This window comes from Dufourea novaeangliae, unplaced genomic scaffold, assembly GCF_001272555.1.
Source record: "Dufourea novaeangliae isolate 0120121106 unplaced genomic scaffold, ASM127255v1 scaffold16, whole genome shotgun sequence".
NCBI lineage: Eukaryota > Metazoa > Arthropoda > Insecta > Hymenoptera > Halictidae > Dufourea > Dufourea novaeangliae.
In genome coordinates, this window is record NW_015373891.1 from 887,320 (window position 1) to 902,364 (window position 15,045).

A 15,045-nucleotide genomic window follows, 5' to 3' on the forward strand; every position below is an offset into this window, starting at 1 on the left:
TGTAAATGGATGTTTCGACAAAACAGTGTATAATATGGACCACAAATGCAGAAAATAGAGTGCACGAACGTTTTAAAGAAACAATGATCTGTAAATATAGTAGACGCTCGATGATTGTCGGTTCGTTACCTATTTGAAAGTCAGAGTACCTATTTGAAAAAAATGATTCTAGGGCCTGCTAACGTATAGCATATTAAAATAGTACAAAGTAAAATTGAATTAATAACACTGTTTTAAAGAGTCTACTGTATAACAATGCACATTGAATCACAGACGAGATATAGAAGAGACCTAACATGACCGACGGGGTATAAGAATAGACCTTTCATCGCAGAGCGCCACCTGGCAGCGAATTTCTGAACTAGATTAAGAAGGTCTGGAATTGGTTCAAATTTCCGCCACCAGATGACCACCGAAATTTTGACAAAATCAGGAATTTTTCCAAAAAATGGTGGCGGTAGTTGGAACTAATTCTAGAACGTTTACAAAAAGCGCGAGAAATTGAAATAAACTGACATGTGGCGCCATCCGTTGACTTGAACACGCTCAAACGGTCATTCCGTTCTCAAATTAATCTAGTTTCCTTCAAAATTTATTTTCCATTTCCTTAAATCACCTCTCGTTCGTTTGCAAGTACTTCCTTCCTTTCCCCGTAATTAAATTGTCTTCGAACAATCGTCAGAGGAAGGTCTGAGAGATCCACGCACGTCGGGTACATCTAGATAACTTTTATTAACCAATATAATCGTATATCGTTACAAATGACGGCGGCGACGGTCGCGTCGCCGCCCCAACGGATTACAATGAAACGGCGTGTTTAAACGTTATACAATAAAAAATTCGGGAATCGATGAATGAGCGAATTCACACGAGTTTATTACTTCTTATATATCCTTTTTTTTTTTTCATTTTTTTTTCTTACGGTTCGTAAATCGTCGCTACTCGACTATCAGAAAGAACTTGCTTAGACGACAACATGTAAATTTGTGGAGAGTTTTTAATCCCTGTGTCCTGCATCGTCCTGAACGCCGTCCACCCCGAAGATTCCGGTTCACTCGGATCCCGCGTTTATCCGCGGGACATCCTGCTACTCCCCCGTCCCGTGTACAATCGTGATCCAAATCTGACCGAGCCGTGAGTAATGTCGGTTGTGCGCGCGTATTGTGTGATGTGTACAAACTGTAATTATGCTCGAAGACATCGAAAACTCACTACGTAATGTTAAATGACGAACATGCGTCGCGGATTTGCCGTGGATACAATAAAAGAAATAAAAAAAAAACGCTTTCTTATTTCCGTCCCTCGTCACTCGAGATAATCGCGCGTAGTATCGTTGTTTACGTTCGTCCGTCTCGATTCGAACATCGCGCGTAATTATAAACCTTCTCGGCCACGAAGTATACATTCGAAACATTGGTTAGACGCTAGAACGACTGGATTCAACGAACTGTGTTCCATCAATCCGATTTCCGGCAAATCCGCGACTCATTGGTTAGGCTTACCGCTACTATCGAGATACTGATGTACATATACAAGAACCGTGATCCTGCTCGTTCCCTAGAACACCGGCAGAAGTATTACAAAGACGTTGTTTGCCGAATAAAAACGAACCACGTCCGCACGCGCACCGTTCCTCAGCCTCTCTCACTCATCCACGTGGATGCACACTCGTTCTTGTGAAATACACGTGGAAGTGTAACTTGCATTTTTTCGTTTTATCACACTCTCTATCTTTATGTATCATCCTATCATGCTCGTACTTTCAACGATCGGCAAGGTATTCCCTTGTAAATTGCTTACGCGTACTTTCCTCGTTCCGCCATTTTCTCCCCTTTCGGCTGCTAGCTTTTGTGCTGCGGCTTTCGGTTGGTCCTATGTGGCAGTGCCTCTGTTAAGTAAGGTCTTGTTTCGAACGAAATAAGGTGGCTGCGTGTTACGCACCAACCCCTTTCGTTCGTTTGTTTTTTTTTTTTCTCGCCCTTAGACGCGCGCAAATTATTCGCGACGTTTGTACAAAAGGACCCGAACGGAAGGAATGTCCCTGGTTCTGGAACCGTGCCCCGCCCCTTCCGTTCTCCAGGCCCCGAACGTTCAATGGATACGGGCGAACAGCCGTGTATAGTTTATGATAATCGAAACGAGGTGAATCGGTGGCGTAAAAAGGGGGGTGCGCGGGATACTCGATCGGCGGATCGATGTCACCGAATCGACGCGCGTTTTATAATGTGCTGGCAGTCTGTTCGATCACGTAAACGAATCTACTCTCGTTTGTCGATATTAAATCTGGTACGACAAAAAAAAACAACTCGCGTAGAATCACACGTTTTTAGGGAAGCAGTCGCACACCCCCTTTCGATCGTAAGTACCCCCGCCGCGTCGAAGGAAGATTTCATTTCGCAAAACACGAAACGTTTTTACGCTCCGCGGACACACGCTCCGTTGAACAATTAATATTCTGTGCATCGTTATTTACATATTCGTACGCATCGTTTCACTCGTCGCTCATTCGCACGCACATCGAAATTAATAAAAGACCTCCATAATCGTATTTATATATATAATTATGTATAGCTTTAATCTTTATGTATAATCAGTTTCACAACTCCCTCCCTCTTGTTTTCTTTTCACCCTTACCCCCTTCCTCTCCCTCTCTCTCTCTTTCTTTCTCTCTCACCTATACAGACGTCTAAGAATTAAAATATTTCCACTCGGATAGCTAGGTACGTACGTTCGATTTTTTTTTTCTTTTGGTTTGTCAAGGGGGTGGGATTGAAACTTACGATTACGGGGAAGGGGGCGGTGGTTTTTCCATCCCGTCCGGGTCTGCCCTGGATCCGTGGAGGGATTCACCATTGTATATAATCACTATGTAAAACACCTTTTTATTTTTACTTTTTCACTTGTTCTCAACGATCTACGCACGATATCCATAGCGAAGTAAATGCGAAATGTCCATGTATCCCTTCCTTTTTTTTTTCTGTTTCTGTTCTGTGTTCGAGATAGTCCTTAAACGCTAATCGATAGTTGTAATAATAATTATCTCTCGTAAATGGCGCGTACGCGTGTGTATGTTTATGTATGTATAATATGCGTGGTGACAATGTGTGTGGGTACGAGACTCTCTACCTGTACGTCTTACAGTTTTCGTTCTCTTGGTAATCGTCTTAGTCTCCATCTCTGTTTCGCCATCTTAAAACTCCATTTCCGATATCTCTTTTTCCCCCCCTTACCTCTTATAATCTTTTACCCTCGCGATAAAATCTACATCCGTGGTTCATCATTTTCCTTTCTCCGTCCTGGAACGAACATTCCCTCGAGCGTGTCCCCCCTGATGTTTAAAAGAGAAAATCGAGAGACAAAGAAAAAGAAATTCGTAATCCACCCTCTATACACAATGATCCTCGTCGTCTCGTTACACGATAATCATTCCATCCTGTCCATTCATCTTTCTCCGTCGTCGTCGCCTCACGCCTGATCCTCCCTCTTTTTCTAACTTTCTTTTCTGCTTTTTCCCCCACTTCTTCATATTCCATGGTTCGTATTTTTATTGACGCTGTTCATCATCCGCCCCCCCCCCTCGGAGCGTGAATGTCGCAACAACGATGCGTCTGTCTCTCTCTGTGTGTGTGTATGTGTGTGTCGATAAAAGATTCTAAAAAAGTTAGAAACGATTTTTGTACTCTGCGGGCACACGCAACGAGAAAGAACCGCGGAATAATTTTCTCCACCCTTCGATCGATCTTCCGTTCCCCCCCCCCCATTTCCGGTGGAATACTCGCAACCTGAACGAAAGGGACCGTCCGCGAGAGACATAAAAAATTCCGTCCTCTCGACGTTTTGCTTGGAAACGCGGCGGCGCAACGAAACTTACTACCCTGTTCCTGCATCGAGTCGCTTCTTCCTTCATCTCCCACATTTTTTTTTTGTTTGAAACGAGAAAGACACATGTCACGAGCTTTTTGTATTCGAACTAAAGTTAATGAACGGAACGTTGCTCGTTCTTTAACGAGGCGACTTACTCCTCGTGGCGCCCGTTCAAACTTCGTTCTATAAAAAGAGAAACGATTTTTCTCTTTTTCCGTCACGGAACAAATTCTACGGACTCGCGTGTCTCGTTGGTCCAACGATCGATAACCGATCGCAATGGCGCGAAGAGCGAACCGATGTTCTCGATGCACGATGGGGCGCTGATTGGGGGGTCGGGTGTTCGCGTATATAATATATAAAAGTAGAAAATTTGGCGGCAGTATTGTAGAGATCGTAAAATTGTTGGAAACACGGTGAAAGGAAATGGGCCCTGGGTTCCATGAATTGGCATCGTATTAGCGATATTTTGGTCTTTGTGCTTCGTCGTCCTGACGGATCGGCCGGGTCCGTCATTCCCCCCGTCGCCTCGACTCGAAATTTCGTCGGCGATCGTCGAGATCGACCCTTTTCCTGGTCCTGGTGGTTACTCCTTTCACTTACCGATCAAGGAATCAACGTTCAAGCTGCTTACAAGCAAAGAGAACCAAACGTAACGCGTGAGAAAACAAAAACACGAGAAAAACAATAACGACGCTTCGCGATCCTCTCTGGCTTCGCCTGTTTACCATCCTCTCGCGAGCATTCGACCTCGAGGACGCAGAGTACAACGATTCTCTCGATACACGCGGCTACTCGGGTCCGCCGAGTAACAAGCAACGAGGTTGGACCGTGTTTCTGTGGTCCTGGAAAGCCCACGATCAAAACCATCGTACAGAGGTAATCGAATACCTCGAGAGAATACCATAGACACCTGCGTCATTCGCACGATCCCTCGACCGATCGTCGATCGAGTTCCGTCCCCGTTCTCTCCTTCGACGAACCGTCGAATCAGCTTCGGTCTCGATCTTCCTGAACCCCGACTCGAGAATGTCCTCGCCGAGACGTTTCAGCGGATAATCGCGAGCAGCCCCAAGATATGTCCGATACCGAACAACAGCTCGTAATTGTTCGAGACCTCGACGGCCCCACCCTTACCTGTTCGGCAGTCTCCACGCTGTTCAACGGAGATACGGGATCGATTCGATGCGACAAACGTCGAGATTGGTCGCAGCCCCGAAGTCGACCGTCTGGGTGTCCAGTCAGGATTCTAGTTCGAGGGGGCGACCACGTCACTCTCGCTTCCGGTCTCTTTCGATTCCGCGGGCGGACGAACGACGATCGCTCCGGGCCGCTGCATCCCGACCGACAGATGTGGTCATCTGTCCGTGATGTTTACTCGAGACGCGCTTTGTAGCTAGTCTTCCAGATCTCCGCGAACGTGACCGCGCTGTGGAACCTATGGAAGATGCAGAGCGGCAGGGTGACCCTCTGCACGATGGCCCAGGCGAGGAACCCGTAGAAATCTAGCTGGACCGGGTTCGCCATCACTTTCTGCGACTCGAACGTGTAGATCACCCACATGGTCAGATTGCAGATCAGCAAAAAGGTGACCACCTGACGGCCAGGCTTGCTACGGTCGTGTTCCGGCAGATGGACCCGCCGACGTGACACGTCCGCGATGAACAACATCTGTAGGATCACGTGCGCCACCGACAGAAGACCGGTCAGCATCACCAGAAGATTCGGCTCGTGGGTGAACGCGGCCAGAGAGCCAGCGATCACGCTGAACACCGCGTAGATGAACAGACCGAAGCCCGACACACGCAGCAAGATGTCGTTCAGATCGCTCTGCTCCTCCGCCTTGAATTTCAAGCTCTGGACCCGTATGAAGCCGACGATAATGGCGATGATCGAGAGGATCATCAGAACGCAGTGGGACACGTCCGCCAGGTATATGGCGATCAGACCGAAGTCTGGATGATGGATCAGCACGAAGAAGAGGATCAGGCAGATCAGTGAACCGACCAGCAGCAGCAGGCCGAAGAACAGTCCTTTGCTCGCTCCTACACAGTCCACCCTTGTGTGACCTGGTTTTCGCGTTGAGAGGTGGTCTTTAGTGGGTGGGTCTCGGCTAATGCATCCGAGGCTACTTCAGAGCGATCGTGAAACGCGATTGCTTGCACCTGGGTGACGAGTAGCCCCAATGCCGTGCAGGGGAGGGGTATGGTTCAGGTGACGTGAGATGCGACGTTACCAGAAATTATTGCAATTGTTGGCAATACCGTTTGAAATATGCCTGAGAAGCTAAATATCGTTTCTTGCGATGCCAGGATGATTTTGAAGAATCGTATACTTGGAAGGAATCATGTATATCAGTGGTGACCAACATTTTACATACAATGAACCAAATTTTTTATATACCAGTTCAGATGCGCTATACAACTCAAGCACCTTTTCTAGATTCTTACGTTCATGGTCGGGGTTGGTAAATAGGGATAGGGGTAGGGTCTGCTTCGCTTAGGGAAGGAAATTTTAGGATGAAATGCTCCACGTTTGGCACATGCACCATACGTTGGCCACTCCTGATGTATATGATGGAGCAGTAAACCCAGTGGGGTCTCTATAGCGATTTTTTTTTAAGGCTCTGTTTAGCTAGGGTCTTTGGGTACAAGACAGTATTAAGTATATAAAAAATTTTCCAACGTAAATTAAAAGAGAAACTAATTTAGAAGAGGCATGATTTACAAAATAATGGTCGAATTGTCAGTACCTGCTGTCATGATACTCTTAGCTTCGTGACTCAATCCTCTTTATAAACTTTGCTCGAAACCCATTGAGTTTCTTTCTGAATATACGATCACCTCCAAGTATACCACTTCTGTCTGCAGCAATTTTTGGTAAAGCACACTTGTGCTACGTGATATGGAGTATTCAAGGTTCGATGCATCTTGAACAATACTACAGATATAAGAAAGCATTTACCTGCATGGGCTAAAGCAACGGCTCTTCGAGAGAGCATAGCTTCCAAGCGGCGTTCAAGATCGGCCTCCATCTGATGCGGCCAACGTGGATGACGACCAATATGCTTCCACATCACGTAAATCACTGCAGCCCCGATCAAGCTGTACTCGATTATGAAGGGGAACAGATAAGGCTCTGCGTCTTGGACGATGGTACCCATGATGTTGACACGACCGCAAGAATTGGACGCGATCTCCTCGTCCGTCAACGCCTCGGCGATGATTCCGAAGTTTTGGCTCCAGACTTCGCTGCTGTTTGTGCGATTGTTCATGTCGAAGATTTGGTGGATCTAGTTTGAAATTAATATACTTTTCAGAATTTCGATCGATCAATCTCGTTGTCGAAGAAATATCAGACAGGAAATAATACTACGATCAGATTGTGCCGATTTTGATCCCATATATAGGGTACACTGCATGTAATATGGAACACCCCAGATTTCGACATATAAGAACCTAGGGTTTGAGGTTTTATTAGATTATACGATTATAAAATATTGTGATGATTCTAGAGTTTTATTTAGAAAATCTGTTGGTGTTCTATATTAGATAACCATTTCTTAGAGTCGCCAATTCGATGTTTTTTACTTTTTATAACACTTTGTGAACCCCCGTGGTCTTTTATAGTACGAGCAATATTTCGCACTCAAATATCTCCGAAATGAAAAGTTTGTTCTTAAAAAGGCTTTTTAGCATTGAACCTTAAAAACTATGGAGAGACTCTGGACAGAATCCAATAAAAATAACGGGACTCACAGAGGGTTAACCATAATTTCAAAAGATTTAAACTTTTACATATGAATATTTATTAATTCGACCCTTGTGTAGGCAACTAAAATATTTACGGTTACTGAGCAATCGGAATACCCCCATTCTGACAGATTAGATAAACATAGAGAATTTTATTTTTAATATTTTTCCGAAACTCTTAGTTTCCCCCTCCTATCATATACCAAGTGCAATTTTATACAAGATCATACGAAGTTGTGAAAGGAAATTTATGAATGGGTACTCGGGAACGGGTTGCCTACACAAGGGTTAAAAATTTAATATCATCATAAGAATTTCCTTAACCTTTAATTCCCCGAAATTTATAAACGAGTACTCGGGAACTGGTTGCCTACACAAGGGTTAAAAATGTAATATTATCATAAAAATTTCCTGAACCTTTAACTCTCCCCGAAATTTATAAATGAGTACTCGGGAATTGGTTGCCTACACAAGGTTTAAAAATTTAATATCATCTAAAGAATTTCCTGAACCCTGAATTCTCCCCGAAAACCTTATCCGTATAAATTAATACGATGCTTAGAATCTCCTTCCTTCTACAGCCTCACACCTAAATTGCTTTCCTCTGTAACGAGCACAAGCCCTTTACCTCTTCTTTGCTGTCTGCCTGCGGTGCATCAAACAGATCCACGAAGAAAGAAGAGAAGGTTGTCGAAGGGGTGGTGCTGGTAGTGGTGGTTGTTGTTGTGGTGGTGGTTGTAGACATGGTGGTCCTCTCCTCGGTGGTGGTTTTCGGTGTCAGCGTAGTCAAGAGAGTGGACAGGGTGGTCGCAGCGGTGCTCGTCAAATTGGGCAGAGGCGCCGACGTGGAAGCCGTTGTTGAGGACGGGGTGTTCCAGCCGGTTGTGGTGGTCGTTGTCGGTGTGGTGACAGCCCTCGCCACCGACCTCGCCGTTGTTCTCATCACCCGTCCCAACGAGGCAGCGGTCGTGCTCGCGACCGTCGACGCGGCGGAGGTCGACGCCCTGGTGGCGGTCAATGGAGCCTCTCGCAATAAGGCCACGTCTCTGGGCGCGGTACCCAAAATGGCCCCTGCGTTTCGCATCGAGTGTTGCTTGATACTCTCTGAAAGTGTTTTATTGTGACTTGAACTTGGAATATTCTGTCTTTTTATTTTTCATTGACACTTTAACCCTCCGTCCCTTATCTTCCCAACTTAATTTCTCCCTAGGTGTTAAATTCACCCAGTGGCAAAAATTAATATAATGAAGTGATGAATAGTTAAATTAGTTAATTTTTTAAAGCAAAAATCACGAAGTCTCAGCTTAATTTATTTACACATGACAGAATAATGATGAGGGTTACCGAGAACTGTTTGGATATATAACTTCAGTGGGTAGGTACCCTATTGTCATATCCCTGTTGGGCGGGATTAGAATACACCAACAGTATCTCCTGCTTGTCGTATGAGGCGACTAAAAGGGGAATGCGGGACGTCTTTTCACCTCAGTCGGAGGTGAAACGGCGTCAAATCTTTATCGGGAGACATATCGGAGACCGGTCATCCCCCCCCGAAGTCTTTCTGGGGCGACGCTGTGGGTTAGGACGGTGGGATTTAAAAAAAAAAAAAATAAGTAATTGAGTTATTTACTCTATATACATATAAATGCATAGTGAAAACTCTGAATAATGAAAGATAATGAAATATGTAAAATTTTCCAAACAATTTGTTTGTCTGAGCCATTACGAGTTTAATTATCGTCAAAAGTTGTATCGTATGTTTATCATGTCGTCACAAAAATATATTAAGTGACAAAGGAAACGCATAAAATCTAATTTGATAAAAGTTTTCAAAATAATCCTGAATCGTATAGTTTCTATCCTTCAGTAGAACCGGTTGTATTCTCATAAAAGTATTATTAACATCGTATGGTCAACAGAATTGGATACGAACCAAGTATACCGGCCTCGAACTGTCCCATCTTCTGGTGATGCTTCGTGATCTCCTTGATGCTCTCCAGGACGAGGGTGCGAATCCAGACGCAGAGATTAGTGGCGACGACGTGCATCAGACCGAAACGCGCGATCACTTTGAAGCGATGGATGTTCAGCTAAGAAAATGAATGATCAAACTACCCGCTCGGGAGACCTTCCGGATGAGTAGTGTTGCCCCTCTTCAGGGGTCAAGTACCTACCCTCGAGTTCATGAAGATGAAATACATTTGCATGAAAGTGAAGATCATCTGGAGAAGCGGGTTGACGCCCTGGAGGATCTGGTAACACGGTGACGTGGGCGGTACCTCGAAGAATGTACCAAATTCCAGACCGTTGTAAACCATTGTACCCAGACCAAAAGCTGCGAAAGAAATTAAGCAACGATGCAAAATTCTCCCCTGTTGCGTATAACCACGCGAAAAGGTCCAAGGGTATACCTATCGCTCCGATTCTGAGGAAGAAGCTTCCGTGGCTCTGATCGTTCTGCGACGTCTTCCGCTTCCGAAGAGCCCGAGTGGCCACTCCAGCCTCGACATCGGCCGCATCCTAAATCAGTTTTTCCCCATCTCAGACCGAGCGTCGTCGTTAATATTTTAATTTTTTCTTTACCATAGCTCAAGCACCGTGAAATTGCGCGAGTCGAACTAATTTCGGTAATTGCTCGCCGTCTCTACGCGCGAAAAGGCTGCGGGGGTGGAGCTTTAATGAGGACGAAAACTGTCGAGTTTCAGTTCCGGAGTGGATTCACGTGATAATGAATGGTAGGACGGCAGCGCGTGCCTTCTAGTAGATGGTCGATGACGACGACGGGTAACCCACTTACGTCAGCACCGAAAGTGCCTCTCTTAAAATCGCATCATCGGCTCGATATTCGTTTCGCTGAACCGAAATACACTTCACGGACAACATGGTTCGCGAGAATAAGATCACACTGGTTGGAGATAAACTCGTAGTACAACTAAACAACGGGATGGTTGTTTACGAATAAATAACTTGAACGTCTGGAGTGAAGTCTTTGCAGACGGAGCTTTTTTTCTGAGATTAATAGTGGTATCAATTTGTTGGGTATATATGCTGCTGAATAAGCATCGACTAACAAGGGAACTTTGTTAGAAAAGGGAAAGAAGATAATGTATGAAAGGAAGTCTGGAGGGGACTTCGATAGAAGCATCGGGCAATGTTTCGTTTAGGCTGACATTCGGTTCTTCGGGGTTGAACGACCCCTTAAATGTTAATATGTGTGTTTTAGATTTTTCTGTATATCTCGAAAACTATACTAGGTATGGAACAAATATTGCAAGGGAAATTTAATGGGTTCTCAATTTCTATAAAACAGCCCAATGAAATTGTTAAAAATTTGCTTGTTTATTCATTTATTTATTTCAATGAACATTTATTAATAATTTGATTACAGATTTTTATAGAGCATAAAAAGCTATTAGATTTCCATTGCAACAGTTTTTGGATATCTACTATAGTTTTCAAGGTATACGAGAAAATAGAAAAAGACACATTAACATTTATAGGGTGATTTCACCCTGAATAACCGAATATCATGAGAATCGAAAAATTGTTCAATGCTTGTGTTAGGGTTCCCTACAAGTCTGCAGAGTTTAAAAAAAAATCGGAACTTTCGGAATAGGTACTGAAATTCTCTTGTAAGGTGTCTGATCACTACTTGCAGTTTCTACTTAGTCCACGATCGACTGCGTGCGTGTCAGATAAATTCTGAAATTTGTTTTTTTTTTAAAAAAAAAAGCGTACTTGACACTTTCAATTATTTGGCTCCCGTCCAGTCTGGCTACAATTTCATTCCTAACCAATATAGTAGTCTCTAGGAAATGTAGAACTATTTTTCGTACAGTTTTTGTGACTTTATCCTCTACGATCCAAAAATAAAATTTCAAATACCCCTATGAAACGAGTGATCTGCAGTTAAGGGTTAATCTCACCTAGGTCTACCTGCCAGAAAGAACATAACGCCTAATGACGACTTCAAGACGGCTTAAAGGCGCCCTAGACCTAAAATAGCCGTAAAATGGGCGTCTTCAAGGCATCATCTGCTCTCTTGGCTATGTTCTCCAATCTCTAAGCTAATCAAAAAGACGTACCTGGTATTCCTTCTTATTCTTCGCGGCCTTCTGCTCCTTGTCCTTCTTGTCCTTCTTCTTGTTCTTGTCCTTGGGCTCTTTGGGCGGTTTCGGTGGCCTAGGCGGCGGTGGGGGTGTGTCGCTACCCCTTGCGCACCAGGTGCTCTCTTGCAGCAGGAAGCAAAACACGTACAGCAAGAACAGGATGCTAACGCCGTACAGGTACGTGAAGAAGCCCTCGTAGTAGTAGAGCGGCAGCTTGTGCGTGACCACCTCGCTTATCACGTAAGCGATGCACACAACCACGAGCAGTTTCGCGTAGATGAAGCTCATGATAATGAACAACGACGTCCTGCAATCGAAAGAAACGAACTATAAAACTTCTTTTCACGAGCAAACGAATCACCAGTGCGCCAATTGTCCAACGATCCTCTCGTAAAATTAACCATACGTTGGATTCCTCACCGTGATTTCCGTACAATTTTGACTCTGCTACCGTGCTTGTACGCACACACGCCTCTGTTCACATTGTTCTCCATAAAAGGCACAATTTCCACCTCCATTCTGAATTCTCCTTTCCACAGACTATACAAATACCCTTCTAAACCATCGCGTGACACGAAGTACTACGTTAAATGTTGTCCTATCCCTCCGTAACTGTTCGTTCGACACGACTACGGATCACAAGAGCCGACGTCGAGGTTCGATTGTTCACAGGCGTAGACTGGCGCGCGTTGGACGGGTCTATCCAGCACCATGCTATTTTCGATGTCGAATCGCAGAGAAGAAACTCCTCGATTTTTCCACGCTGTCTTCTCTCGATTCGACTGTCCGCTAATTTTAATTACACTTCTGTACCCAGCCAGACATTCCTCCACTATCCCCCCCCCCACGAGGAACCTCTCTGAATAACTGGGGGGACGCGATTGAAATCGGTTAGGAGCTTCGGGACGAGGATCGGTTAACGCTTCGACGTCTCGAGCGGAACGAACGGGCTGAACGGTCTTCCGTCGCACCGTTGCTTTTTTCCTCGTTAAAGGTTAGGTCGCGGAATCGATAATTCGCCGTCAGGGGGGATAGAGCGCGAGTCGCGTTACGCGATCTCGTCCCGGCAATTAATCGCGCGTGGGTTCCGTTTCTTTTTTTCACCGTGCGATTGAATGAGGGGAACAGAACGCTAAAAAGAGACACAGGAGTGGAGGGAAAAGAAATTTGTTTCAAAATCGGCGGGAGCTACAGCGTCGCGACGTCTGCACACGGGAACATCGGGGGCTTAGAAACGGTATGGTGCATCTTCGTCAAGAAGGGCTTAACCACCCTTTGTCACGCTGGCATTTCAGGGGTTGGGGCGCAGACTTTATTGTGTTCCGCACGAGCCTGTACACTCTTGTCAGGCATTTTTTTTCTCTCTCTCTTTCTCGATTCGATGATTATCCCTGGCTGGATACGGGGATCGTGATATTTAGCAAGACGAGGTATTTTTCTGTCGTGTGTGGTATTATCGTGCTGTAACCGTTGGTATTTCGACTTCCTGTTGTACGATCGAACGGCCTTTTTCACGATTTTACGGTCACTGTGCTGTATGATCGATTCATTTTTTTTATTTGACGATGAGAGTGGTTATCGAAGGGTTCGTTTTTAACATTGGAATTACGAGCGTTGAATTTACACTGAATTAAACTGCAAAATATATTAATATCTATACGATATAAGGTAGAATAGCACAACTGTTGTGTAATGTAAAATATATAATAAATTAAAGGTCGACACGAGTACCAACGGAAGTTTCGTTGTGATTTCATATGTTCATGCATTTACAGCAAATTGTAATATGCAAAATGCAGTAAAATAAAGACTAATAAAATTCAATAATATTTATATATTATTATCAATATTTTAAGGCATCTAGTAAAGAAAATAAACTATGTCATTTTCACGTTTATGAAATAACATCTAAGGTCGTGAATTTGCATAAACATCCTCAGTGTACTGATTTAATATTCGATAAGCGTCCTAATCTTTCCAAACGAGAGTGTACAACCAAGCACAACTAACAACTTAAATCCGTATTTCCCAGTTAACAAGTTAACCCTCTACTTCTTCCTGTTATCAGGATATATAATTCAGATCATCCCCCCAAGCTCCCCCGCTATCTCCATTCACTGCTCCCCAGCGGACAAACAATTTCCTCGGATTAACGTGAGAACTTCGAAACTTCGTTCGCCCAGAGATATATTTGTGGATGGTCGGTAAACAACGCCAGAACGGCCAAAGCAAGGGCAAACCCAAGGGACCGCGAGTTTCCGACAGTTTTCGCGGAGACAGGAAAAAAAAAATCGCCGGCGGCACAGCGGCGTCGTCGCCCGATATGGCCATTTTTCCTTCGTCTCTGAAGAAGTAAAACGGCGAGAGGTGGGAAACACCGAGCGGATAGCACAGACTCCGTGGGCGAACCAGGCTGCTCGGTCGATATTTCGAAGTACCTACTTTCAGCCGTTGGTCTTTCTCTCTGTACCTGTCCCTCTTCTGTGCCCACCCCACGTCGGTGTTCTCTCTCGTCGAATTTCGCTTCACCCCGTCCAATCACGCCGTATTCTTTCCCCTCCCTATCGAGGCGACGGTTTTAACCATGGGAAGCTACCGTGGTTATCGATCGAGTCGCATCGTCGTGAAATTATAAACTTCGAGATCCACTCGCGATTTGTAGCTTTTAGTTAGAGACGCTACCGATCGAGGTCGCTGTTTTTCGTCACTTTTTCTCTCCAGTCCTATCAGTTCCCGAGTCTATTTCAGCGACAGGACAAGTTTCACTGGGAAATTCGTTTCCGAATGATTCAGACAGAACCACGTTGTTTTCGCCCCGTTATTTTCGTCACCTAGCGAACAGTTTGCTTGCTTTTCACGAGCGTTTCGGGTTTCTCGAAACGGAGAACAGCGGCATGTGCTGTCGCGTTCACGAGGCCCGTAATACTGTCCTGTCTCAGCGTGGTCTAGACCCGAACGGAGCTTTGCTTTCAGCCTGTGTTAATGCAATTGCGACTCCGACACTGTGTAATTCGAGAAGGTATCGCTTGGCCGTGTTCGCTGCGTGTGTACTGGATGGCGTATCACTGTCATACTTCTTCGCCACTCGGTCTATATTAATAAATTGTAAATCTCCGGTGAAACTGGTTCCCGTCATTATCGCGCGATCGATCCTGGTCACCCTGAACGAGGTCTTTTTCTTTTATGCCTCTCCGCACGGTCAAATTGATTAGGACGGAAAACAGAGCGGCCAGGGGATCATTCTCCTCGGTCCTGTTACATGCCATACCTGTTCTGATACCAGACAGAATTTACACTCAGCCGGAGATACCGAAAGATTG

At 44.9% G+C, this 15,045-nt stretch overlaps 1 protein-coding gene across 1 annotated transcript in view; it reads right to left on the minus strand.

Annotated features, from left to right (window-relative positions):
* Window positions 1-5,238: 5,238 nt before the first annotated feature.
* Window positions 5,239-15,045, minus strand: part of LOC107188321 — a 39,464-nt gene continuing 29,657 nt past the window's right edge. Inside the window, exons 4-10 of the mRNA XM_015576600.1 lie at window positions 11,702-12,032; window positions 10,028-10,136; window positions 9,791-9,951; window positions 9,550-9,706; window positions 8,245-8,720; window positions 6,829-7,156; window positions 5,239-5,933 (exon numbers count right to left, since the gene is read on the minus strand). Of these exons, the coding sequence (XP_015432086.1) occupies window positions 5,239-5,933; window positions 6,829-7,156; window positions 8,245-8,720; window positions 9,550-9,706; window positions 9,791-9,951; window positions 10,028-10,136; window positions 11,702-12,032 (2,257 nt within the window). The remainder of the gene's footprint in view (window positions 5,934-6,828; window positions 7,157-8,244; window positions 8,721-9,549; window positions 9,707-9,790; window positions 9,952-10,027; window positions 10,137-11,701; window positions 12,033-15,045) is intronic.